This window comes from Monoraphidium neglectum, mitochondrion (assembly GCF_000611645.1).
Source record: "Monoraphidium neglectum strain SAG 48.87 mitochondrion, whole genome shotgun sequence".
Taxonomy (NCBI): domain Eukaryota; kingdom Viridiplantae; phylum Chlorophyta; class Chlorophyceae; order Sphaeropleales; family Selenastraceae; genus Monoraphidium; species Monoraphidium neglectum.
Genome location: NW_014013625.1, coordinates 59,707 through 85,109, shown reverse-complemented (window position 1 = coordinate 85,109; position 25,403 = coordinate 59,707). Strand labels below are relative to the sequence as shown.

At 47.6% G+C, this 25,403-nt stretch overlaps 6 protein-coding genes and 7 non-coding genes across 13 annotated transcripts; all 13 read right to left on the bottom strand.

Annotated features, from left to right (window-relative positions):
* Positions 1-1,175: 1,175 nt before the first annotated feature.
* MNEG_16824 (cytochrome c oxidase subunit III, C-terminal) lies at positions 1,176-1,824 on the bottom strand (the record flags this gene model as incomplete). Its single annotated transcript has 2 exons — positions 1,176-1,191; positions 1,277-1,824. The coding sequence occupies 2 exons, from the start codon at positions 1,822-1,824 to the stop codon at positions 1,176-1,178; spliced, it is 564 nt and encodes a 187-aa protein (XP_013906986.1).
* Positions 1,825-2,762: 938 nt separating this feature from the next.
* MNEG_16823 (cytochrome c oxidase subunit III, N-terminal) lies at positions 2,763-3,338 on the bottom strand (the record flags this gene model as incomplete). Its single annotated transcript has 2 exons — positions 2,763-3,115; positions 3,275-3,338. 2 exons carry the CDS (start codon positions 3,336-3,338, stop codon positions 2,763-2,765), a joined length of 417 nt encoding a protein of 138 aa, XP_013906985.1.
* Positions 3,339-3,938: 600 nt separating this feature from the next.
* Positions 3,939-4,307, bottom strand: MNEG_16822 (hypothetical protein; the record flags this gene model as incomplete). Its single annotated transcript has 1 exon — positions 3,939-4,307. One exon carries the CDS (start codon positions 4,305-4,307, stop codon positions 3,939-3,941), a length of 369 nt encoding a protein of 122 aa, XP_013906984.1.
* Positions 4,308-5,062: 755 nt separating this feature from the next.
* Positions 5,063-5,134, bottom strand: MNEG_t16876. Its single transcript has one exon. It is a non-coding gene; the product is annotated as a tRNA-Asn (tRNA).
* Positions 5,135-8,214: 3,080 nt separating this feature from the next.
* Positions 8,215-8,288, bottom strand: MNEG_t16875. Its single transcript has one exon. It is a non-coding gene; the product is annotated as a tRNA-Asp (tRNA).
* Positions 8,289-8,542: 254 nt separating this feature from the next.
* MNEG_16821 (hypothetical protein) lies at positions 8,543-8,907 on the bottom strand (the record flags this gene model as incomplete). The annotated part of the gene is made up of 2 exons: positions 8,543-8,773; positions 8,878-8,907. The coding sequence occupies 2 exons, from the start codon at positions 8,905-8,907 to the stop codon at positions 8,543-8,545; spliced, it is 261 nt and encodes an 86-aa protein (XP_013906983.1).
* Positions 8,908-12,090: 3,183 nt separating this feature from the next.
* MNEG_t16874 lies at positions 12,091-12,164 on the bottom strand. Its single transcript has one exon. It is a non-coding gene; the product is annotated as a tRNA-Ile (tRNA).
* Positions 12,165-13,669: 1,505 nt separating this feature from the next.
* Positions 13,670-13,743, bottom strand: MNEG_t16873. Its single transcript has one exon. It is a non-coding gene; the product is annotated as a tRNA-Gly (tRNA).
* Positions 13,744-14,908: 1,165 nt separating this feature from the next.
* On the bottom strand, positions 14,909-16,857 carry MNEG_16820 (cytochrome c oxidase subunit II; the record flags this gene model as incomplete). Its single annotated transcript has 2 exons — positions 14,909-15,255; positions 16,722-16,857. The coding sequence occupies 2 exons, from the start codon at positions 16,855-16,857 to the stop codon at positions 14,909-14,911; spliced, it is 483 nt and encodes a 160-aa protein (XP_013906982.1).
* A 273-nt stretch (positions 16,858-17,130) lies between these two features.
* On the bottom strand, positions 17,131-17,202 carry MNEG_t16872. Its single transcript has one exon. It is a non-coding gene; the product is annotated as a tRNA-Trp (tRNA).
* A 245-nt stretch (positions 17,203-17,447) lies between these two features.
* Positions 17,448-17,520, bottom strand: MNEG_t16871. Its single transcript has one exon. It is a non-coding gene; the product is annotated as a tRNA-Val (tRNA).
* A 4,925-nt stretch (positions 17,521-22,445) lies between these two features.
* On the bottom strand, positions 22,446-22,530 carry MNEG_t16870. The gene has a single exon. It is a non-coding gene; the product is annotated as a tRNA-Ser (tRNA).
* A 375-nt stretch (positions 22,531-22,905) lies between these two features.
* Positions 22,906-24,216, bottom strand: MNEG_16819 (hypothetical protein; the record flags this gene model as incomplete). Its single annotated transcript has 1 exon — positions 22,906-24,216. The coding sequence occupies one exon, from the start codon at positions 24,214-24,216 to the stop codon at positions 22,906-22,908; it is 1,311 nt and encodes a 436-aa protein (XP_013906981.1).
* Positions 24,217-25,403: the final 1,187 nt, after the last annotated feature.

The following is a 25,403-nucleotide window of genomic DNA, read 5'->3' as shown; positions in this document are numbered from 1 at the left end:
AGGCCGTCTTTGACGGGCTAGCCATCAAAGATGGCTCGACATCTTTGATGTCCCCGCCATCAGAGATGGCTCGACATCATAGATGTCGAGCCACCTTAGGTGGCTAGGCCGTCGAAGACGGCCTAGAGTCACTTAGGAAGGCCTTAGGGCCCTTGTGACACTTTGATGTCGAGCCACCTTTGGTGGCTAGAGGGCCGAGGGCCGCCAAAGCGGCCCTCCGGGGCCCTAGCGCCACCTTAGTGGCGCGGGGAGTACCGAGGGCCACTTAGGTGGCCCTAGAGGGCCTTTAGGCCTTAGACCCTCGCCATCGACCATGGCTAGCGCATGAAGCAGGGCCTTGACGATCTAAAGATCATCAAGCATGTCCTTCATGAGTTGGGACGCACGGAGCAAGGCCTTCATGAGCAAGTTCATGAAGCAGGCGTTTTATGCGCTAAGGCGCATGAAAGATATCCCAGATGTTCTTTAGAACATCGACCATGTCCTTGAAGCACTCAAAGTGCATCAAAGCAATCCAGCAGTTCCGTTGTTTATGCGATTTATTAGGTTAGGCTCCTGTACGTTTGCGTAATCTGGAAAAGGGGGTCCAGGTGCACTATCTTCGCTAAGCTTTGCTCCTCTATCATAGGAAAGCCATGTGCCTAATTATTCCTGAGAAGAGGCTTCATGAACAAGTTCATGAAGGACATACTTGGTGCACTTTAGAGCATTAAAGCATGAATTACAATGGCTTCTTCACGGACAACGTATTAAACAGGTTCATTATCTTAGCCATACCAACCGTAGCTTGCCAATGAGTTTTGTGGCACCTTTAGGGCCATTTAGGTGGTGAGGCCTCGGACATCATAGATGTCTAGAGCCACTAAGGTGGCGAGGGCTTAGGGTGTAAAGGCCCTCAGGGCCCTCGGAGGTACCTTCGAGCCCCGGAGGGCCGCCAAAGCGGCCCTAGGGCCTAAAGGCCCTCGGACCTTTAGGTCGAGGGTCTTTAGACCCTAAAGCCCCTTTAGGGGCCCTAAGGCCAAAGGCCTTCGGGCTCGGGGGTACCCGAGGGCCGCCAGAGGCAGCCGCCTTTGGCGGCCCTAAGGCGGCTGCCTAGAGGGCCACTTAAATTAAATAGCTCTAGCCACTCACACGGCTTTGATTCCCGCTTTGAACTCCATCGTTTCCAACGGCGTTTAAGGAAATGCTTCACTACAAGAACGCGAAGACGGTGTAGGTGAATTCTCATTCACTACATAAACAACAACACAGCAGCGCACGCAGAGCACACCCCCACACGTAAACCAATGTTAAAATTAGCACCCAGACCAAATCGACAAAGTGCCAATACAGGACGGCTAAGTCCAACGCTGTGGATTTGCCAGGGCTAGCGGTTTTTAAGGTTAAGAAACAAACTACCAGATAAAAGATCCCAATCATAACGTGCATTCCGTGGAATCCTGTAGAGAGATAAAATGCGCTTCCAAACACGGAGTCACTAAAAGTAAACGCAGCGCTACTATACTCTAAATATTGATATAAAGTAAAAAGAACACCTAGCACAATAGTTAGTAGCAAGTTCAACCCGCACGCAGTTCTTTGGCCCTGGTCCATGGCATTCTTCGCTGCGTTGGCACTAAAGTAAGAAGTCGCTAGCAAAACAGTGTTTAAGCTTGGACGACGAGTCCAATCAACAGGCACAATCCCTACAGGTGGCCAAGCCATTCCAATGCTGACAGTAGGCATCAACGCAGCGTGCAAAAAGGCCCATAGAAGGTAGGGGTCAGAAGGATGTCCTTGGGGGAGTCTAGGGCCGCTAAGGCGGCCCTCGTCCATGATAAACATGGCCGAACTCATTAGGGCTAAGTCGGCCGGTCGGCTGCTTAGGGTATCCGCCCTTTAGGGTTTATCAATCTGCCCTCAGAACCGTACGTGAACCTTTCAATTCATACGGCTCGCCGGAATCCTAATCAGAGGTGTGTGGGTGTTATATTCTATGTTATTTTCCTCAACTAAGACAGAACATGCCGCCGCCCCCTTCTCTAGTGGCGAATGGGGCCAGAGGCGAGAGCCCTCTTAAGGGCTCTAGAAGGCCGCCCAAGCGGCCTTAGAACCACCGGGGCTTCATGGCTGCTTGTCTTTCGTTGTTAGTTTTTCCTGCTCTCCTTCGGGAGCACAGGTTTTATCCTGTGCGGGTGGCGTTACTCACCATTCTCCCTATTTTTATCAGAGCTCCGTTCCCTGAGGGACTTTCGTTCGTTTCCATGGAACAAGTTCCTGTTTACGCTTTTATTTGATAATCTAGTATTGTGCATATATATTCCTAGAACGAGTTCTGAGGGGTGTATGGGTTGATACTAGGTATCCAATAAAACTCCTCCGGCAGTCCCGTAGTTCCGTTATGCATGCAAAATGTTGACTTAGGCCCCTGTATGTCTTTCCCATCCCGCTAGGTGGATCCAGATTCACTAGTCTTCGCGGGGTTCTCTCGTTGGTCGAAAGAGAAACCCATGTGTCATCCAATCTCTAAGGCGAGTTATAGATTGGAGCGTGCCTTTATCACGGACGACAAATTTACCAGGTTTATTTTTTTACAATTTTTTAGCCATATCAACATTAGCTCGCCGAAAGCTTCCATTAATTAGGACTTTGAGATTTGCTGGCTCGCTCCCATCTCGGCTTTCATTCCCACTTAGGACTCCGTTATTAGGCGGCATCCCGGGAAAGTGCTTTACTGCAACAAAGGGTTTTTTTTATTTTTTTTTTTTTATTGTTATTTCTCTTTATGCGAAGACTGTGCAGGTGGTTATTTCTCCCACGGCATGAATAGCAGCACGGCGGCGCACCCCCACAAAAAAGACGGCTTCAGAAACGATGAAGAGGATCATTCCTAAGTGCAATCCCTCTTTGACTCGAGACGTGTGGAATCCTAGAGTGCTCTCGCGAATCACATCTCTCCACCACAAAGACGCCGCATAAGCCAAAGTAACTAAGGCAACACATAGCAACAAGCCTCCCGCGGGATATTGATGAAAGTAGAGTACTAAACCACAAGCTAGGCATAGCAGAGATAAACTGGTCATTGCTGGCCAAGGGCTCAAATCTACCAAATGGTAGGGGTGCGGAAACACTAAGCCTGCTTTGGTTGGTTCAGCATGAATTTCATGTTGATTAGCTGGGTGGGCTGGCCCATGCTCTCCCAATTCAGAGAGAGATGGATGTTTTCCGTCCGCGCTTTCGTTTTTGGAGTTTGTTTTGGTTTGATTAGAAACATGTAGGACTTGAACACGCTGACTTCCTAGGATGGCAGCGTTTAAAGTCGCAATGTTGGCAATAAATCGGTGCACAGTCAAGAACATGGTCTTTCATTATTGTTTAAAACCCTTACTTTATCAAAAGTTCCAGGTTTATAACTCGATTCAGATCAAAGCTCTCTTCTCTCAAATCTACTCAAACACACTCAAGGGGCTGACAAAACTATGCGTCAAAAAATTTGTTAGGACAGGTTTGATGCCCTCTAGGGCCACTTAGGCGGCCTTCAGGGGGGGGACGAGGGGCCGCCTAAGCGGCCGCGAGGGCCACTTTGGTGGCCCTAGAGGGCCTTTGGCCCTAGACCCCTTAAGGGTTCCTAGAGGGCCTTTAGGCCCTAGGGCCCCCTTAGGGGGCCCTCGCCTTTAAGCCCTTAAAACCCTTTTGGTTCCTTTAGGGTTTTTAGGCCCTCGCCCCCGCCTTAGCCATCTTTGATAGCCAGCTATTTTTGATGTTCTAAGATGTTGAACTGAATGAAGTGGATGTTTAGGGCCACTAAGGTGGTCTTTTTGGTTCCTTAGAGGCCGAGGGCCTTTGGCCCTCGACCCTCGGCGAGGGACCCCTTAGGAGGAGTCCCTAGAGGGCAAAAGGCGAAGGCCTCCTAGGGGCCCTAGAAGGCCGCATAAGCGGCCTTAGGCATCTTTGATGACTTACAATGTTTCTGGTGAATTCCAGTCCAAAGCGCCTTTCCCCCATTCATACACGAAGCCAACCACAAGAACAGCTAAGAATAAGAGCAGAGCGGCAAGACCAGCCCAACCAGAAAGCACTCCTCCGAGAGCCCAAGGAATTAAAAAGGCTACTTCCAGGTCAAAAACAAGAAATAGGATAGCAACCAAGTAAAAACCCACATCAAAAGGAGAACGCGCTTCTCCAAAAGCGTCATAACCGCACTCGTAAGCCGTCAGTTTTTCCAGGTCCAAACGTTGAGAAGAGCATTGAGTTGCTGCCCAAAACATCACAACACCCAAAACAGTCGCTACCATAAAATAGACGATGACACCTAAGTACTCAATCATAGAGTGACTTTGACAAAACCTCGACCCGAGGGCCAAAGGCCCTCCGCGCCACCTTAGTGGCGCAGTAGACACGGTCGCTGTCTAGGGCCACTTGAGCGGCCCTCGCCATTTTTGATGGCTAGGCCGTCTTCGACGGGCTAGAGCCGGCAGGCCCTCGTCCCCCTCTAGGGCTCCTAAGGGGCCCTCGCCTTTGGTTCCTAAAGGAACCAACGAGGCCCTCAGCTACTTTGATGGCCCTTGTACCAGCACAGCCGATTTTCAGGTCATGGAGACACTACCACAGTTTGCTTCTGTTGTTTGTAAAGGATATGGTCGATGTTTGTTAGGTCATCCAAAATGACGAGGGTCATCACAGATGGCCCTCGGCCGCTCTGTCGGCCCTCTAGGGGCCGCCAAAGCGGCCTCGAGGGCCCCCTAAAGGGGCCCTAAGGCCAGAGGCCTTCGGGGTCCCCCCGAAAGCCACCTTAGTGGCTTTAGCCATCTTAAATGGCCCTAGAGAACATCTGGCAATGATTGTTGAGAATTTCATCCAAAATTCTTAAAGAAAACAGATTAGGAATATTCTAGAATTGTTGCGTGGTCAAGGTTGATTCTATGTGGCAAGGCTGTGCTTCCACAATTATTGACCTTTACATTTTATTTGAGAAAACTCTTTTCGTAAATAAAAAGTTCGTAGTCTTTTGATTAGGAGCTTTAAGATTTAGTCGGGTAGCGGTTTGTTTTCAACACCGCAACAGCGCACCAGAAAAAAAGCACTCTCCAAGTTCGAATTGAACGAACGACCCACAGATTAACAGTCTGGCGCTCTACCCCTGAGCTATTGGAGATCAACCTTTGAAAAGTCTGATCGGAACAGAAATTTCTACCAGAATTTTACCAGAATTCTACCAGAGTTTTATGAAAATTTCAATTCCAATGACTATTCCTATAAGAATACCCATTCACAGAAAAATCAAAGTACCAAGAAGAATTTTTATGAAATTTTAATTCAATACAGAATAAAATCCAAAAAAGAGCCCATAGAGAGATGATCTCTTTAGGAGCTAAGACTGTCCTCAGAACTGTACGTGAAACTTTCGCACCATACGGCGATAGCCCGTCTTTGACGGGCTAGCCATCAAAGATGGCTCGACATCTTTGATGTCCCCGTCATCAGAGATGGCTAAGGCCATTTTTAATGACCTTCGGGGGGGAACCCGAAGGCCTCTGGCCTTAGGGCCCCTCAGGGGGCCCTCGCCACCTTAGTGGCCCTAGGCCGTCTTCGACGGCCTAGCCACCTTAGGTGGCTCGACATCATAGATGTCGAGCTATCTTTGATAGCTAGCCATCTAAGATGTCCTCAGCCATCTAAAGATAGCTCGGCCGTCTTTGACGGGCTAGTCACCTTAGGTGGCTCGGACATCTTAGATGTTCTAGCTAGCGACCATAGCTAGCCATGGTCGCTGACGAGCCATCTTTAGGTGGCTTAGCCACCTAAAGTGGCTTGAACATCTACGATGTCGAGCTATCAACCATAGCTAAGCCGTCTTTGACGGGCTAAGGCCATTAAAGATAGCCTTCTAGAGCCCCTAAGGGGGCTCTAGGGGATCCGAGGGCCTTTAAACCCTAGGGGCCCTAAGGGGGGCCTTCGCCGCGACCGCGGCCCTAGCAAACATCCGGGACATGCTTTATGCGCCTTAGCGCATGAAAATAATGCTTGATGCTTGCATCTTGGAAATGGTCGATGTTCTAAAAAACATCTGGGAAATACTTGACGAACTGCCAAAGCCTCGTATCATGAACGTGTTCATAAAAAAAAACCTAATGAACGTGTTTATTGCGACGCTAGTCAAGAAAAAACAAAGAGGTACATCCAATACCTCATAAACAAATTCATGAAGATAAACAAACAATCAGAGAGATGCTTCATGCGCTAGGGCTTTTAGGCCCTAGGGCGTGTGAAGGCCCTTAGGATCTAAAGACCCTCGGCCTTCGGCCCTTTAGGTCCTAAGGCCCTGCTTCCTGAACTTGTTCATGAACGAAATGCTCCTTGAACAAATGCTCCTTGAACAAAGATGAAATCTCTCATAAACAATTTCATTACAACCAACAGTCAACACCAAACCTTATAAACAACTTCATAACACACCAACAGTCTAGGCTCTGGTTCATGCTCTCTAGATCATAGAAGATGATTTAGCAAGCATCAGGAAATACTGATGTTCTTTAGAACATCAGCAAAAACGGATGCCCTCTTGACTTGAAAGGCATCAGGAACATGCTTGATGACTTTTAGATCGTCAAGGCGAGAGCTCCCTAGGGGCCCCTAGAGGGCGAGGGCCTTTAGGCCCTAAGGCCCTGCTTTATGCGCAAAAGCGCGTAAAAGTCACATCTTATGAATAAGTTCACAAACGGCCACTAGCCACCTCTGGTGGGGTGCCTCTTAGGCATGCTTGATGCTCTCTAGGTCATTAAAGATGACCTAGCGAGCATCCAAATGAGTTTTCAGTCATAACATAAAACAACAGCCTAAGGACGCACACAGGTGACAAAAGTCACCTGAGAAATTCTCACAATAAGTGGTTATTTTTGCATTCAAGGAGTGGTGAGGTGTTTCGCGGTGTTTCGATTCTACCGCTATGTTCCACCGCCGGTCTACCCGGCAGCTTATACCTTTGAGTTTCAGTCTTGCGACCTTACTCCCCAGGCGAAGTGTTTCCGCAATTGGCTCAAACTTGGTTGTAGAGCAATCTGTCATAACTGGTTCGTCGAAGACGACACGAGGGGCCGCGGTCGCGTCCCTCGTCCATCAAAGATGGACCTCGCTATAAAAGAGAACCCACAACCAAATTTCACACTCATCGTTGACGGCGTGGACTACAGGGGTCTCTAATCCCATTTGGTGCACCACGCTTCCGCGGCTCGGCGTCAGTCTTAGAAAGGTAGGTGCCTTCGCCGTTGGCATTCACGCCCATATGCTTACATTCTACCGCTCCTTGAGCTGTTCTCCTACCCTTAGCATAGACTCGAGTTCAAGAGTCTTTCTCAAGAGCCTCGACCCGTCGAGGGAGTTTAAGAAAGGTTCCTGAACCACCTACCCGCGCTTTAGGCCTAGTCCAGATGCTCAACACTATCCCCCTCTGTCTTACCGCGACTGCTGGCACAGAGTTAGTCGGGGAAAACCGTGGAGATATTTCTCGATAAAACTCCATGGGCCAAAGTTTACAGCCAAAGGCCTTCTGTTGTTGACTTTTTCGGTTCATAAAAGTCCTTTTCACAGGCTAGCTTGATCAGGCTTGCGCCCATTGTCAAAGATTCTTCACTGCTGCCAAAAAATGTACGGACCTTGTTTCAGTTCCGTTGTGGCCATCCCCCGTTAAGGGAGGCTATGGATCCAGGGCTTGGGAAGCTGTCACCTTGCCCAACTACCTAATCCAAACCGGTTTTTTGCTTTTTCGAACTCTATCTTTCAGGCGTGCTTCTTTGAGAACTCTGGGTTTTTTCAAAACCAAAAGCTTTCAAATGGCTTCTCTTTGAGGCCTGGGAGAAGCTTTTACAACACACCTTTAAAAGGAATAACCCTTGAAAAAGCAAGAATAACCGGTCATTACGCACCCGGGCGCGTGGGGTTTTGGTTTTGGTTTTGGTTAAAATCCAAACCAAAACCCCATCACTTGCATGTGTTAGACCGCCTGCACGCGTTCGAGCAGGGCCAGGTTCAAACCCTTTAAGTTCTTTGGAATTTCTTTAGAGTTTGTGTGGGAACACTTTAAAGTAGGAGTCAGAAGAAACGTCCATTGGGATGACCGAGGTTCATTGGTTCTAGCGTTACGACCATAGCTAGGCATGAAGGATTGTTTTTTTTAACTAACGGCATAAACAACAGCACAAGGGCACACTCTATGGACTCTAAGCCAAAGACCCCGAGCGGGAGTGACGGGACTTGAACCCGCGGCCTATGGCTTGACAGGCCATCGCGCTAACCATCTGTGCTACACCCCCTGTTCTGTTCTTTCGTACTTAGTGCTTTACTACATTACGCGAAAACAATGCAGAACATACTTCGTCAACAAGTTCATGACGACGAACAGTTAAAAATATGCTTGATGCCCTTCAAAAGCACCAAGCATATCTTTTATGCACGAGGGCCACTTAGGTGGCCCTCGGCCTTTAGGCCCTAAAGCCCATAAAACCTAGATATTGAAATTGAAGATAGGCAGTTAGATGACACTCCAGAGGCTAGAGGCTGTTTTCGGCTAAGGACTTCGTGAAGGTAGAAACTGGCGAGCAAACAAAACACTCCGCTTTGCAGCACGCAAACAATCGCTTCTAACCCAGATAGTGCCATTAACAAGCCAGCTGCGAGTGCAGTCACAGGTGCTCCAACAAGGATGTTGACACAAAGGGCAGGGACTAACGCCAAAGCAGTTACTAGATGAATTAGTTGATGACCTGCAAGCATGTTTGCCCAAAGTCGAACTCCCAGACTGATTGGTAGGGGTCAGAAGAAGATGGTTATGTCCATGGACCAGCTACCTAAACGAGTTCAAGTTGCTATCTTTAGGACCTAATACTGCCCTCAGAACCGTACTTGAATCTTTCGATTCATACGGCTCGCCATAATGTCAAACTAATATTATGTAATTTGACTTACTGCTCTGCTTCGGGAGCCCGAAGCCAACGAGTTTGGCTTCGCGCAGTTAGTGTTATCTAACTTTATCCCTACTATAATCGCTCCTTCCCATAGGACTTTCGTCGCTTCATAAACAAGTTTATGAAGTTGTGCCTTCATGCGCTTTGGCAGATGAAGTTATTCCTTGATGTTCTTTAGAACATCAACCATATCCTTAGGCAATTTTGTAGTTCCGTTGTTCGTGTGTTCATTCGGGTTAGGCACCTGTATGTTTTAGCTATCCCGCTAGGTAGCTCTTAGGCTATAAGCCATAGCTAGGACCACTCGCCACCTCTGGTGGGGTGGCCGTTGGTTCCTAAGGGTTCCTTAGGCCGTCAAAGACGGCCGAGGCCGTCTTTGACGGACAAGACGTCTAGGACGTCTTGCCATCATAGATGGCGGAACATCAGAGATGTTCCGGCCGTGGTCGACGGCCCCCACATCCATGATGTCCAAGCCACCTTAGTGGCCCTGCTCATGGTCCATGTCTCCGACCACTGGGGTGGCTCACAATGCACTATCTTCGCTATATTACCCTTTTCGAGCGTAGGGTAACCATGTGTCAAATAATTCTTAAGGGAGAAACTACTTCATGAACTTGTTCGTGAAGCACATACTTGATGCCTTAGGCCGTCTTCGACGGGCTAGCCACCTTAGGTGGCTCGTGCATCTAAGATGTTCTAGCTAACGACCATAGCTAGCCATGGTTGATGACTCGGACATCGTAGATGTCAATGTCGAGGGCCTCCCGACCCTAGCCTCGCGGGTCCCCCGGGGCCTTGGGGCCCAGGGTCGAGGGTCTTTAGGGACCTCTAGCCACCAAAGGTGGCTCGACACTTTAGTGTCCCACGGACCGCTTTGGCGGAGAGGGCCCCCTTAGGGGCCCGGGGTTCCTAGAAGGCCATCTTTAATGACCTTAAGCCACCAAAGTGGCTCTTTAGACCCTAAAGGCCCTCTAGGCCGTCTTTGACGGCATCCAAGTATGAATTACCGCCATGCTTTATTACGGATGCCATATTAATTCAGGTTTATTAACTTTGCCTTACCGACGCTAGCTCGCCAACGATTGTTGTGACAATTAGAGGGCACTTTGTTGGCCCTTAGGGTCTATAGGACCGAGGGCCTTGGGACACTAGGGTGTCCCAAGACCCTCGGCCGTTGGTTCCTAAGGAACCTAAAAGCCCCCGAAACAAAGGCCTGGAGTCCGAAGGTCTTTAGTCCCTAAGGCCCTCATCACTCACGTGACTTTCAATCCCGCTTTGAACTCCACTGTTTTCAGTGGCATTCAGGGAAGTGCTTGACTACAAAAATACGAAAACAGTGTAGGTGAACTTTCGTTCACAGCACGCACCAACAGCACAACAGCACACCTCGAAAAGCATAGCTAATGGACTCCAATAACACAAAAACCGGAGCCATTGGCCAACTAGGACCACTGGGCAAAAACAGTTTGACAAAGCGCATTCCTTGACGTTGAATCCCTGCATAAGTAATTCCTGTGAGCAGTGCTAAGCTGAAACCTAATGTGGTTCCTGCTTGACCAGTGATCGCTTGACACAGCGGCACTAGTCCAAATAAATTGCTTGTTAGCAAGATGCTAAAAAGGTAGGGGTCAGAAGGATGTCCTTAGGGTTGTCTAGGGCCGCTAAGGCGGCCCTCGTCCATGCTGTGCATGGTCGAACTCATTGGGGCTGAACGACGAGGGCCCGGGGACCTAAGGTCCCCCGGGGCCCTAGGGGGTCGTTTAGGATATCCGCCCTTTAGGGTTATCAAACTGCCCTCAGAACCGTACGTGAACCTTTCAATTCATACGGCTCGCCGGATAGTTAAGCAAAAGGTTATTTCTTTTAACTATCCTGCTCTCCTTCGGGAGCACAGGTTTTATCCTGTGCGGGTGGCGTTACTCATCATTCTCCCTATTTTTATCAGAGCTCCGTTCCCTGAGGGACTTTCGTTCGTTTTCAAGGAATTATTTCCTATAGACGTTTTTTATTACTAGGTAATCTTATATTTTGTATAAGTCTTCTAAGAACGAGTTCTAGAGAATGTATGGGTTGATATTTGTAATAAAAACCCTCAGGCAGTCCCGTAGTTCCGTTATGCATGCAAAGTATTGACTTAGGCTCCCGTAGATCTTTCCCATCGGGTGGATCCAGATTCACTAATCTTCGCTGGGTTCTCTCGTGGTGCGGAAGAGAAACCCTTGTGTCATCCAATCTCTAAGGCGAGTTATAGATTGGAGTGTGGCTTTATCACGGACCACATATTTATCAGGTTCATTTTTTTACAATTTTTTGGCCATATCAATTTTAGCTTGCCGAGTGTTTCCAATTGTTGGAATATGAGATTTGCTCGCTCGAGGGCCACTTTGGTGGCCCTCCTCACCCCGGCTTTCATTCTCGCTTAGGACTCCGTTTTGGCGGCATCCCGAGAAAGTGCTTTACTGCAAAAAAGAAATTTATGACTTTCTTTTTGCGAAGACTGTGCAGGTGGTTATTTCTCCCACAGCATGTATAACAGCGCAACGGCGCACCACCACAAGCCATACACCGGTAGTTTTTCTTTGAACATTGTTTTGGAAAACCCACGCAGAAGTCAAACGATTGGTAGGTTCTGCCATGTTTCCAGAGCCGCGCAAACTTAAGGAACGGCTTTTCAGCTGAACACGCTCCAAAGTTTGGTTGTGCCAAAAAAGGCTGATCGCTTTACGCAAGCCCGTGATCGCAGTGTTACCTGCCAGTGCTTTTGCATGGTTTTGAACATGGGATCCTACTGCAGCTAATACTGCGAGAGTCACTGTTAATGCCCAAATATTGCACCAAAACACATAAGCCAACACGGGGAAGTGGAGGCTAATTAAGGGTACTGCTTGCCAAGTCTCCCCAGCAGAGGCAGCACACACGAACAAAGACCAATTCATAAAATCCTCTCTGGCTAGACTAAGGGTTGGCGTCTGTCGGGGGGTAACCCCCCCGGGCCTTAAGACCTAAAAAACCAAAAGAGCTTTTTTGAGCCCTTTAGGGCCCCCTTAGGGGCCCTCTAGGAAGCCGCCTTTGGCGGCCCTCGCGAGAGCCCCCTTAGGGGCTCTAAGACGAAGACTAGCGCCTTTTATTCGAAAAAGCAAAACTCTTTTGGGCACGGCAGGGCTTGAACCTACAACCTTAGGATTATCGATCCTACGCTCTAACCAATTGAGCTACAAGCCCTCTTTTCGAACAAAAGAGCGTCTTTTTTGCTGATGCCCTTAAAGGGCATCAGCGTTTGCTTGTGTTTTCGAAGAAAACACAAGTATTTCCTGATCTTTGGTTTCTAAAAAGTAGAGGTCAGAAGAAGCGCTCATTGCGCATGATTGATGCGCTAGGGCCCCCTAGGGGCCCTTTAGAGCCCCTAAAGGGGCTCTCGCCTTTGGCCCTCAGGTAATGAGAGGCCGCCTTAGGGAGCCGCCTTTGGCGGCTAAGGCCACTAAGGTGGCCTTCGAGCCCCCTTAGGGGCTCTAGAGGAAGCCGCCTTTGGCGACCCCAGCGGCCTCTAAGGCCACCCCACCAGAGGTGGCCTTCTAGGGCCTTAGGACCTAAAGGTCGAGGGTCTTGGGCCACTGGGGTGGCCCACGGGCCTAAGGGCCCTCCGGGCCACTTAGGTGGCGAGGGCCCCCTTAGGGGGCCCGGGGGGGACCCCCCGTGTGACACCTTAGTGTCACAAGGGCCTTCGGCCCTATAGACCCTAAGGCCCTCGTCATCTCTGATGGCTAGTCCGTCAAAGACGACGGTAAGCACGCGAAAAATATACTTCAAGCGCAAGAGCACGTGAAAAAAACGTTTCAAGCGCTAGGGCGCCTGAAGGAGTGCTTTGTGCACTCTAATAATTATACAACTTTTTGATTTCTTTTTAGTATGTGAAATCTGTGTTTGTTATCAGTGTTATCTAGATATTGAATTCGATTGACAGGCCTACCTCTACAGAGTTAAGCAGCTGTTCCAAAAAACTCGCATGATCATGTTGCAAAAGGCACCTTGGCACTTCAGAAAGCGTCCAAGTGTATGATTGCACGAGGTTTCAGTTCTGTTTCACTACAACCAGGAGGTTGTTCTTTTCACCTTTCCCTCACGGTACTGGTACACTATCGGTTACCTGCTTTGATAAGATTGGAGGGTGGAGTCCCCCATTTTCAATTCGACTCTGACAGAATTGTGGCCTTGAGGTTGCCAAAGCTGGCTTCATAACTCAAACAAACCAAAGCGGTACCAACTCAGTGGTTTCTGCTTCGTTGTATTATTTTTTTTTGTGCCAATTGTTTTTATTTGTAAAGAGTCTCTGTTCACAGAACAGTTTTTCGAGTGCATCTTTCTTTTTTGCTATCATCGCCCTACAGGGCTTTCACCTTCTTTGGCAACTGTATTCCAACCAGGCAGAAGACCACATGGTTTTCTAAGAGAAAACTGAATTGTCCTCTGTCTAAAAGTTTCGGGGATAGTTTATTTTAAAGACCACTTGATCTTTGATAACGAAGGCCTTCTTTGGCCGATTTCGCTCACCGCTACTCTCGGCTTCTCGGTTGATTTTGTTCAAGCTGCTCTCGGTGGTTTCCATTGGCAGTTTATTAGCCTTGTGGGTTTCCCTTAGGAGATCCATTGCAAAACTCGGCAATGGCTTTTCGTGGTCTAACGTCCTATTCACAGGTACCAAGGCATCCGCCTCGTGCATTGATTTTACGAGCGGATAAAGGAACTCGAATCCTTAACCTCCGGTTTGGAAAACCAGCGCTCTAACCAATTGAGCTACATCCGCACGGCAATAGTCATTGACCATGGCTAGGCCTTCTTGGACGGGCAAGGGCTAGGGCCACTTAGGTGGCCCTAGAGGGCCTTTAGGCCCTAAGGCCCCTTTGGTTCCTAGTGGGGCCTAAAGGCGAAGGCCTCTGGCCTTAGAGGGCCACGAGGCCGTCTTAGACGGCCTAGCCACCTACGGTGGGTGGCCCTAGAACCAACGAGGCCCTGTAGCCAATACTCTCACTAAAAAGTGTCTGGTGCAATTTGTGAGGTCTTTACATACTCGAAAGACAAACTTCATTCAAAAAACTCATCAATAAGCGCAAAAAGCTAACAACAAGTTTAGCAAAAGCCTGACAAAAACTTTTGTTTTTTGTGAATCCAACAATATCTGCTAATCTCTGATTGTTTTAAACAATGTTAACTTGATCACACGCCAAATCCTTACTTAAATCATCCAAAAACTCTTTTATTTTTTTTTCAACTCTAGAGTCTTTGATAATGTTCATGATCTTTAGCCCCCGCTCATCTGTGCATTACGTTGTTATGAAGTCATCAGATTTATACATTTTATAAGTCAAACTTGAACTTGCTGGATTTGTTTGAAGACGTTCAGTCATAATCATAACCAGAGCTTTCGTTTCAGAATAACACTAACCTTCATGCACTAAAGACACATGAAGCATATTCCAGATGTTCTTTAGAACATCGACCATGTCCTTCATACGCTAAAGCGCATAAAAGAAAAAGAGCGATTTTCTTTTAAATCGACTTTTTGTTATAAGCAGGACTTGAACTTGTCTGATTGGTTTCAAAGCGTCCAGTTATATTATAGTTAAAGTGTTCGTCTAAGAATAACACACAACCCTTTTGGTAGCGGTTAGAGCTTTTAGTTCTTTCTAAAAAACTATGCATTCGTTAAAGGTAAGTTTCTTTTGATGTAAAGCATTCTGATGAAATTGACATTGAACATCCTTTATGTGCTTAAGCACATGAAACCACAGCTTGATGCGTTTTTAGGGCCCCGGAGGGCCGCTTTGGCGGCCCTCGGCCCTTGCGCCACTTTGGTGGCGCGCGGGGGGGAACCCCCGGGCCCCCCCGTGCGCCACCAAAGTGGCGCAAGGGCCATCTTTGATGGCCCTCGCGCGTTAAGAATATCTTTTATGCGCTTTAGCACATAAAGCTTAAAAGTGATGCTGAGGGCCGTCTTTAATGACCCTCGAGATTGAAAGGTCCAACAACAAGTCTGGGTTGACTAGGGACTGTTGGATGTGCTCTTTCATTTGATAAGACCAGAACCACTGACGCCCGACCACTTTGACTGTGAGTGCTGGTTTTGCCACCAAGTCATCAAAGGTGTAGATCAAGGTTAAAGAGGGCAATGCAATCAGGGTTACAATTAAACTTGGTAAAATGGACCACACCAGTTCCAGATTGGTGTGGTGCGTGAATCGTTCTGTCTCTGGTCGTTGTGTACGATGAAAGCTCGTCACAATACGGCCGCCTACCCACAAAACTAAAACCAAGATTACTAGTAGGGGTCAGAACAGGGTCCATAAAAACTCTCTCTTCGAGAAAATCTCCTTAGGATATGCTTGATGCTCGCTAGGGTCACCTTAGTGGCCTCAGGCCCTAAGGCCCCTAGAGAGCATCAAAGGTACTTAAACTGCCCTCAGAACCGTACTTGAACCTTTCAGCTCATACGGCTCGCCCGCTGTTGAATAATAAAGTGTAATTTGACTACCTTATATTTCTTAAGGTTTTCATCTAATAGTCACCGCTTAAAGATTATGTAATGCCTTGAAAAGTGGCAATGCAAAAATTTATTTACATTACTGCCTTTTCGACTCATAACAGAATTCTTGCCCCGGCTTAAAGATTGAGGGCCACCCCACCAGAGGTGGCGCGGGGACCTAAAGGTCCCCCGGCCCTGAGTTCACCTTAAGACTAACAACCTGCTCTCCTTGAGGAGTGCAAACCCTGAGGATATTCTTTATGCGAGGGCCTAAAGGCCCTCCAAGCGCATAAAACCACTGCTTCATGAACTTGTTCGTGAAAGGAGACTTTTTGTTTAGTTTGATGATTGGTTGAGTGAAGCCCTTGGTTTTGCACAGTTAGTGTTACCTAACATTATCCTTACTATGAGAACTCCGTTCCCCTAGAACCTTTCGGTTCGAGGGCCTTAGCGGCCTTAGGGCCTAAAGGCCCTCGGCCACCTTAGTGGCTTTAGCCATCAAAGATGGCCCTTGTGACACTAAAGTGTCACACGCGCCACCTTAGTGGCGCGAAGGGCCGCTTTGGCGGCCCTCGTCCATCAAAGATGGACCTTTAGGCAATCCTGCAATTCTATTGTTTATACGAATTAATTGGGTTAGGCCCCTGTACGTTGTCGTGATCTGGCTAAGTGGCTCAAAGGCCATTGTTGATGGCCGGGGGGGGACCCCCGGTCACCAAGGCCCTCTAGGGCCTCCGGCCCTAGAAGGCCTTTGGCCTTAGGGCCTTTAGGCCCTAAGCTCACCCCTGATGATCCATAGTTCACTATCTTCGCTAGACTTCCTTTTCCGGCAGTAAGGAAACCATGTGACAAATCATTTTTATTTAAAGATCTGACTGGGACTATTTTCACGAACAACATATATCAGGTTCATTAGCTTAGCCGTACCAACCCTAGCTTGCCAGTACTTCTCGTGGCTAATCAAGGGCCTTAGGGCCCCTTTAGGGGGCCCTCGTCGCAGCGCGAGGGCCAAAGACCCTAGAGCCGCCTAAGCAAGCGGCTCTAGCCACTCACACGGCTTTAAATCCCGCTTTGAACTCCATCGTTTTCAATGGCATTCAGGATGTGGCCAATGTTCTCTAGGGCCATCTAAGATGGCCCTAGAGAACATCTGGGAATTCTTTATGCGCCAAAGCGTATAAAAGGAAATGCTTAACTACAAAACGCGAAGATTGTGTAGGTGAATTCTCATTCACAACATAAACAAGAGCATTACAGCGCACGCAGGAAAAAGCAGATGTCGTGATGCAGATCAATAATACCCTCCATGCTTGCAGTCGCTGGGTCTTGAAAACCCATCTGCCATGGAGTTGGTGTGTCTGCAAAAGATTGCAACCAAACCCTAAATGTCAAAGTCATTGTTCGAGTTTTTTGTTTTTTTATCCAGTGCACACTCGACAAAGAAAAACTTATTCAAGACCCTGGTCGATGTTCGCGAGGGCCGCCGAAGCGGCCCGAAGGCCATCTTTAATGGCCTTAGTCATTCAAAATGACCTAGAGAACATCTGGGAAATGCTTAATGAACTTGTTCATCAAGCCAAGGGTGTTAAGCATTCTCTTTTAATTCACAACATAAACAATAACACTACGGCACACAGGCCTTTTCTTGGCTTTGTGTGTGCTTTCAATGGTCAGGCTTAGAAGGACTTGAACCCTCATTGTTGGTTTTGGAAACCAAAGTGCTAACCATTGCACCATAAGCCTAAACGTCATCACGTGATCACGTGATTAGAGCACCCAAATCATAGACCAGATTCTTCTAATCATAGAGTTCATAACGAAAAGAGACCAAGGAATTCTTTATTCTAAAAGAATAAAGCTATACTTTGTTTCTAAAAGAAACAAAGACAAACCTTCTGAAAGCAGTAATGTCGGACATCAAAGTTGACCTCGCACAGGCTGATGAAAAGACACCAACTCAAAACATAAATAACATCACACGGAGACTATGAGCATAGCAGGACTTGAACCTGCAACCTTCGCCTTGTAAGGGCGCAGCTCTACCAATTGAGCTATACGCTCTTTCTTTGGTCATCAATAGTTTTGATCTTGATTTGGATACTTAATGTTCATCTTGCTGCCCTTTAGGGCATCAAGCATATTCTTGTATTCTTTATTTCTGATGTTGACCTTAAACTTTTTTATTTTTGATGTTCACTTTGTATTCTTTATTTTTCATGTTTACCCAGAAGTTCGCTAAGGCCGTGGTCGCGGCTAAGGCCACTTTAGTCGCTTTCTAGGGAGCCGCCTTTGGCGGCCCTAAGGCCAAAGGCCTTCGGGCTACCTTAGTAGCCCAAAGCCCCCTGAGGGCCCTAGAGAACATCAGCTATATCCTTATATTCTTTATTTTTTATGTTCACTTTATACTTTTTATCTTTCATGTTCACCCTGTATTTTTCATTTTTCATGTTTACTCTATATTTTTTATTTTTCTATGTTCACGAAATATTTTTCTTTTTATCTTTCATGTTTATCCAGATGTTCTTTAGTTTCCAGATGTTCACTAGGTCATTTGACGAGGGCCATCTCAGATGGCCCTAGAGAATATCGACCATATGCTTATATTTTTTATTTTTTTATGTTCATTTTATAGTTTTTATCTTTAATGTTCACCCTGTATTTTTTACATTTTATGTTTACTTTATATTTTTCTTTTTATCTTATCTTGATGTCCTTTGAGGCATCAACCATATTCTTGTATTCTGTATGTTTTATGTTTTTTATGTTTTATGTTCACTTTTATGTTCACTTTATATTTTTTAGTTTTGATCTTTCATGTTTATCTTGTATATCTTGTACTCTTTATCTTTTATGTTTATTTTGTATTTATCTTGTATTCTTTATTTTTCATGTTCAACTTGTATTCTTTTTCTTTGATATTCACCTGGATGCTCTTTAAGACATCAAGTATATCCTTATATTTTTGATTTTTCATGTTCACCATGATGCTCTTTGGGGCATCAAGCATATCCTTGTATTTTGGATTCTTTTCAGTATCATAGTCATTGAGGGCTCAGGCCGCTTGGCCCTCCCCCAGTGACCCTAGGCCCGAGGGCCTCGGCCCTCGCCACCTTAGTGGCCTTAGGGCCTAAGGGCCCTCAAGGGGCCTTTGGTTCCTTAGGGGCCCTTAGGGCCCCGAGGGCAGAGGGTCGTTAGACCCTAAAGGCCCTAGAACCAAGGTCGCGGCCTCCCTCGTGGCGAGGGCCCCCTTAGGGGCCCTAGAGGGCCTTGGAGCCCTAGAGCCCTTTAGGGGGCTAGAAGGCCGGAGGCCTTCTAGGGCCCCTAAGGGGGCCCTCGCCACGAGGCCGTCTAAGACGGCCTAGCCACCTACAGTGGAGTGGCCTTAGCCCTCGGCCCCTAGAGAATATCAACCATGTCCTTGCTTATCTGATGTACTTAACGCGCATCAAGTTCTTTGCTTGCTTCTTTCATGAAAGGGTTCATGAATTGCTTACTTTCTTCACGAAAGGCTTCATGATTTGCTTGCTTCATAAAAGAGTTCATTAGTTGCTTGCTTCGTTTGGTTCATCTGAGAATTTTTATTTGTTTCTATCTGATTCTGAAAAGATCAAAGCACACAATCTGGTCTATTCAGTTCAGTTTATTACTCTTCTTGAAAGATCAAAACATCTGTTCTATTTGGTGAAGTTTATGACTCTTTGAGCCTTGACCTGGCAATACCACAACTATTATACCCCCCACCCACCGGAACCCAACTCCCTTGACCTTGACCTTGTCAGCCCAGCGTTCTTTTTGGTTTCAGATTGACCTAACCTTAACCTAACCCCAACACGTAACCTAACCCCGAACCCCAGCCCCAACACGTAACCTAACCCCGAACCCTAACCCCTTATCTACCTAACCCCTGAACTTGAACTTGACACCCCAGCGTTCTTTTTGGTTTCAGATTTACTGGACCTTTCCCTAACCCCGATATAACCCAACCCCGAACCCCAACCCCTTATCTACCTAACCCCAATCCTCAACCCCACCGTAACCTAACCCCGAACCCCAGCCCCAACACGTATTCCAACCCCAACCCCTAACCCCAACCTCGATCTAACCGAACCCCTAAACTTGAACTTGACACCCCAACTTTCTTTTTGGTTTCAGATTTACTTGACCTTGACAACCCCTACGGAACCCAAACCCCTACCTAAATCCGTTCTTTACCTAACCCCTGCGGAGTGGTATCTTAACCCATTATCTACTCAACCCCTACGGAACTTAACCCTACGGAACCTTTTCCCCAACCCGTTCTCTACCCAACTCCTTTCCTTACCTGAACCCCTAATCTACCCAACCCCTCCGGAACCCAACCCTACGGAACTCTTATCCCCTTCTTTACCCAACCCCAACCCTAGTCCCTAGCCCCCTAGTGTCTAGCCCTCTAGCCCCCTAGTCCCTAGCCCAACCCCAATCCTAACCTTTGTTGGCTCGGACATCTAAGATGTCCAAGGCCGTCTATGACGTCTTGCCATCTTTGATAGCTAGTCGTCTTTGATGGCTCGAACATCTTCAATGTTGAGCTATCTTCGATAGCGGGAACATCTTCGACGTTGAGCTATCTTCGATAGCTAGCCCGTCTTCGACGGTCTAGCCATCTTTAGATGGCTGAGTGGCCCTTGGGTTATTTTTGTTTTGAGAACCCAAAGACATCATGGTGAATGAAAATTCACCACGACGCAATCTCAAGAATTCAAGACACTATGGTGACTGTCTCACGTATTTTTCAAAAATGTTTAAGCCCTGTCAAGAAACATTGCACAAGTGGGAGAGCAGGACTTGAACGATCCAAAAAAGTACACAAGCTCATTCATTACTAAAGTGATGAGTTCGCTTGATTTTTTAAAGAGATTTTGAATTCTCAACGTAAAATCAAATACTTTGCATCAAGATTCTCAAGATTTATTATATGTAATTTATTTGAATTTAATCAATTCTTTTGAGGATTGAGGGCCCTAGGGTCTAAAGACCCTCGACCTTTAGGTCCTAAGGTCTCTTTGGGCCACGAGGGCCGCCAAAGGCGGCTTCCTACAGTGGCGAGGGCCCCTAAGGGGGCCCCGTAGGGCCTCCGGCCCTCGTGTGACACCCTAGTGTCACAAGGGCTCTAGGCCCTCGACTTTGGCCTTCCATAATGACCCTAGCGCCATCGTAGATGCCTAGCTATTTTCGATAGTTCGACATCTTAAATGTCGAGGGCCACCTTAGGTGGCTAGCCGCTAAAGCGGCCTTAAAGCGCATTAAACTTGCTCTACAACGTCCTCACGTTTTCTAGAAGAGGATCTTCTTTTATAAACAAATTCATGAAGTTGTGGCTTTATGGGCTTGAGTGCATAAAGTATGTTCTTTGGACACTTTTTCTGACTTTAACTCATCTTTGTTTGTGTTTCAACGCTTTTGAATTAAGTAGAAACAAAAGAATTGAAAAGACTCAATCCTTTTGAGTTCATTGGAAACAAAAGAGTTGAAAAAATTCAATCCACTGGAGTGATAGGGTTTGATGTATTCTCTGAAAAAAGTTATAAGCAGGATTCGAACTAAGAATGTTCAATCTTAACAGATAAGCTCGTTCATGATATGATTACGCACTGATTCAGTGATGAATTGACTTGATTTCTAATGAAATGATACATCATGAACTTGCTTTAGAAGAACACACTTTACAAATTGGTTTATAAAGGCGCCCTGATCGATGTTCTCTAGGGCCTAAAGGCCCAGCCCCTAAGGGGGCTCTCTAGAGCCACCAAAGTGGCCCTCGGACCCGAAGGCCTTTGGCCTTAGGGCCGCGGTCGCGGCTAAGGCCACTTTAGTGGCCTAGGGGGGCACGAAGGCCCTGGGCCTTAAGGACTCTTAAGGGGTCTAGGGCCAAAGGCCTTTGGAGGCCGCGAGGCAGCCGCCTTTGGCGGCCCTAAGGCGGCCCCTCGTAACCCTGAGGGTCCAAAGACCTTAGGGTCCTAAGGACCTTGCGCCACTTAAGTGGCGCACTAGGGCCTTTAGGCTCGGGTAAACCCCCGGGCCTAAAGGCTCGTGGGCCACTAAGGTGGCCCGGAGGGCCCTTAGGCCCTCGACCCCTTAGGGGTCCCTAGAGCCCCTAAGGGGGCTTTCTAGGGCCACTTTGGTGGCCCTCGAACCCGAAGGCCTTTGGCCTGAGGGCCCCTAAGGGGCCCTCGCTACCTAAATTGCCCAAGAGACACTTTAGTGGCCTTGGGCCACCCTTAGTGGCCCTCGTCATTTATGATGACCCTTTTAGCGCATCTAGGACATATTTCATGAATTTATTTATGAAGAACATACTTTATAAATTTGTTTATGAAAGACATGTTTCAATCAAATTGTTCATGAAAAAGTGACAAGCAGGTCTCAAACTTAAGATATTAAATGTTAATAGACAAGCTCGTTAATGATGTAATCGCGCAGTGATTCAGTCATTAACGAGCTTGATATCTAATAAAATTAGACTGTGTAAACCTGTTCTTAAAGGACATACTTTATAGATTTGTTTGTGAAAAACATGCTTGATCTGCTTTTGCACCTCAAGGCCCTGTTTCATGCGCTAGCCATCGAAAATGGCTCGACATCTAAGATGTCGAGAGCTTCTCAGCCCTAGCCATCTATGATGTCCTCAGCCATCTAAAGATGGCTCAGCCGTCTTGGACGGCCTAGCCATGGCCGCTGTCGATAATCATCGAAGATGATTCGTTACTTAAGTGACCTTAGACCGTCTATGACGTCTTGTCCGTCAAAGACGGCCTTACCTCGGCACTCAAACAGTTTTCATTTGAGCTTTAGGCTTCATGTTTTTCTATCACATCTTGGGGGCGCATTCAAAGCGAACACTTAGTCGATGAATTTTCATTCACAATACAAACAACAATGCAATATTGCATGAAGAAAGAACACACAAACACACAAATCTAAACACACAGACAGCATACAAGAACAGACGGAAAGAGCAGGATTCGAACCTGCGATCTCTGAAGAGATAACCCATTAGCAATGAGTCGCTTTAAACCGCTCGGCCATCCTTCCAAGTAGAATGAAGTCACCATAGATAGTAGGAAAGAAGCAAAAAATCAAGTCTAGAGCTTTTAATCTAGTTTGATTTAATTGACTTTTAATGAAAGGCAGAGCTTCTGATTTCATAAGGGCCTTTAGGGTCTTTAGGGGCCGAAGGCCCCTCGACCCTCTGCCCTAGCTATCGAAGATAGCTAGCCCGTCTCGGACGGCCTAAGCCATCAAAGATGGCTGGGGCTAAGGCCGCTTTAGGGCCGCCAAAGGCGGCTGCCTCGCGGCCCTCGGGCTTTTAGGTCCCAGGGCGAGGGGCCGCCTAAGCGGCCGCGAGGGCCACTTTGGTGGCCCTAGAGGGCCAAAAGGCTCTAGGGCCCCGAGAGCTCTTTAGGGGCTCTAGAGGGGCCCTCGCATGAAGCATCTCCTGATTTCATTGAAAGGTTGAAAAACTGAAGAAGCCAACGCGAGCCAATGACTGAACAAAACCAAAGGAGCTCCGTGCCACAGCAGCACCACCAAGAAGCCCCAAGAAAGAGCAACCAGGTAGGCACTGACAGGTGGGATCTCTCCATAGGAACCCCAATTTTCTGGATTCTCTACATAAGCGACTTTGAGCACTCGTAAATAATACACTGTGCTTAAGAGTGTTGCAACCAGTGCAATTCCAACCAAACTATAAAGGTGGCTGTTCAAGGCCCACCAGAAAAGTCCGAGTTTTCCTAAAAACCCTGCCACTGGAGGAAGACCTGCCAAACTTAGAAGGGCACCTGTCCAAGCAGTGGCGGCGGCAGGAGATGTTTGGTTGAGTGCAGAGAAATCCCAAATATATTGAGGACCTGCAAAGGATTGTCCGGGTCGACCAAAGGGCCACATTAATAGACCCCACATGGCTAGGTTGGTGACTAGATAAATAGCTAGGTAAGTCCAGAGTGCCGCGAAAGCCTCATGTCCTGCAGACAATGGCATCAGCAAAAACCCCATATGACCTACACTACTCAAAGCTAATAAACGCTTCAGATGGGTTTGTGCCATTGGAGCTAAAGCCCCAACCATTAGAGATAACGCACTAAAAACAGCCAGACCACTCCCAAAAGTGCTCTGCCATAATGGATGCCATGTATGAACCCAAAAACCTAGAAGGGCGATTTTGGGAAGAGTGCTTAAAAATAAGGTAACACAACTTACAGCTCCCATATATACGTCTGCAACCCACAAATGAAGAGGCGCTGCGGAGAGTTTCCACAAAAGTCCCATACTGACCAACCAAATACCTAGCCAAAGCCCAGCACTTGGCTCACCAGAGGTTGTTCTCAACAGTTCAACCAAATGATGACACTGCGTAAGCCCAGTTTCCCAATAGATTAAGCCAATCCCGAGCAAGAGTAAACAGCTACTGAAAGCACTCAACAAAAAGTACTTAATTCCTGCTTCTAAAGAGTAGGCGCTGCGATAGTCCATGCTACAAAGAACTACAATGGCAAAACTTTGGAGCTCAAGACAAACATACATGGCCATCAAATCCGTGGCACTGATCAGAAGGTGTTGTCCAAGTAAAGCAAGAAGTGTTAAAGAAACAAACTCGGGGCTCACAATCCCCGCGGGGGTTTGCCAAGAGAGGCTCATGGCTAAAACAGCTGTCGCAAAAATCCATAGCAAGCTCTCCATTTGAATGCTATAACCATCTCTTAGAAAGACGCCCCCGGCCATTAAGGTGTGAAGAGGACATTGGCTCACTAGCAAGAAAGCCAACAAGCACCAAGGCAATGCCCATGCTCCTAAAAGAGCAGACGCATGCCCAGGTCCACTGGCAGCAGAATGCTCTAAAGCGCTAGTCTGTTCGAGGTCCATCTTTAATGGGCCTGTGTAAGTGTTTTCCAGTTTTTGCGGTTGCATTGGCGTTTGCGCAAAAGCCAGCTCCTCGCACAACTTGGGGCTCTTTGGGGTCACCAAACCTAGGGGTACAGCTAATCGTTCCTCAAACGCACTTGCTCCTGGATTGATTCCGTAGCACAGTAGGCCTAAGAGAGTGATAAGCAGATACACTTCAGGTATCCAAGTAATCACGTTAAAAGTCATAATTTTTCACCTGTGTTAAAGGACCGGCTAGGGATTTGAGACTAAAGTGAGTCGAGGGCCGAAGGCCCTGGACCATGTCGAGGGACGCTTAGGTGGCCCTAGACCTAGAGCCTCAAGGCGTTCTAACCATGGTCCCAGGCTAGCTCGTCAAAGACGGCCTTGACATCTCTGATGTCGAGCTATCTTCGATAGCTAGGCCGTCGAAGACGGCCTAATCATCGAAGATGATTCGCCACCTAAGGTGGCTAGAGGGCCTAAAGGGCCTTCGATTCTCGACTTTCGGCCCTCTACTGTAGGTTCCCTCAGAAACCAAAAGGGTCTATAGGGCCTAAAGGCGAGGGGCCGCTTAAGCGGCCGCGAGGGCCTCTTTGGTGGCCCTAGACGGCCTTTGGCCCTAGACCCCTTAGAGGTCTTGGGCCACTTGGGTGGCCCACAGGCCTCCGGTCTTAGAAGGCCACCTTAGTGGCCTTAGAGGCCGCGACCTTGGTTCTAGGGTTGAAGGCCTTCGGGGCCCTAAGGGCCCCTTAGGAACCAAAGGCCCCTAGAGGGCCACCAGAGTGGCGAGGGCCCCTTAAGGGGCCCTCGTGCGCCACTAAGGTATCGCAAGACCCTTGGCCTTTGAGCTTTTGGCCTTCTGCCCTTTTAGTTGCCAGCCTTTTAGTTGCCAGCCTTTTAGTTGCCAGCCTTTTAGTTGCCAGCCTTTTAGTTGCCAGCCTTTTAGTTGCCAGCCTTTTAGTTGCCAGCCTTTTAGTTGCCAGCCTTTTAGTTGCCAGCCTTTTAGTTGCCAGCCTTTTAGTTGCCAGCCTTTTAGTTGCCAG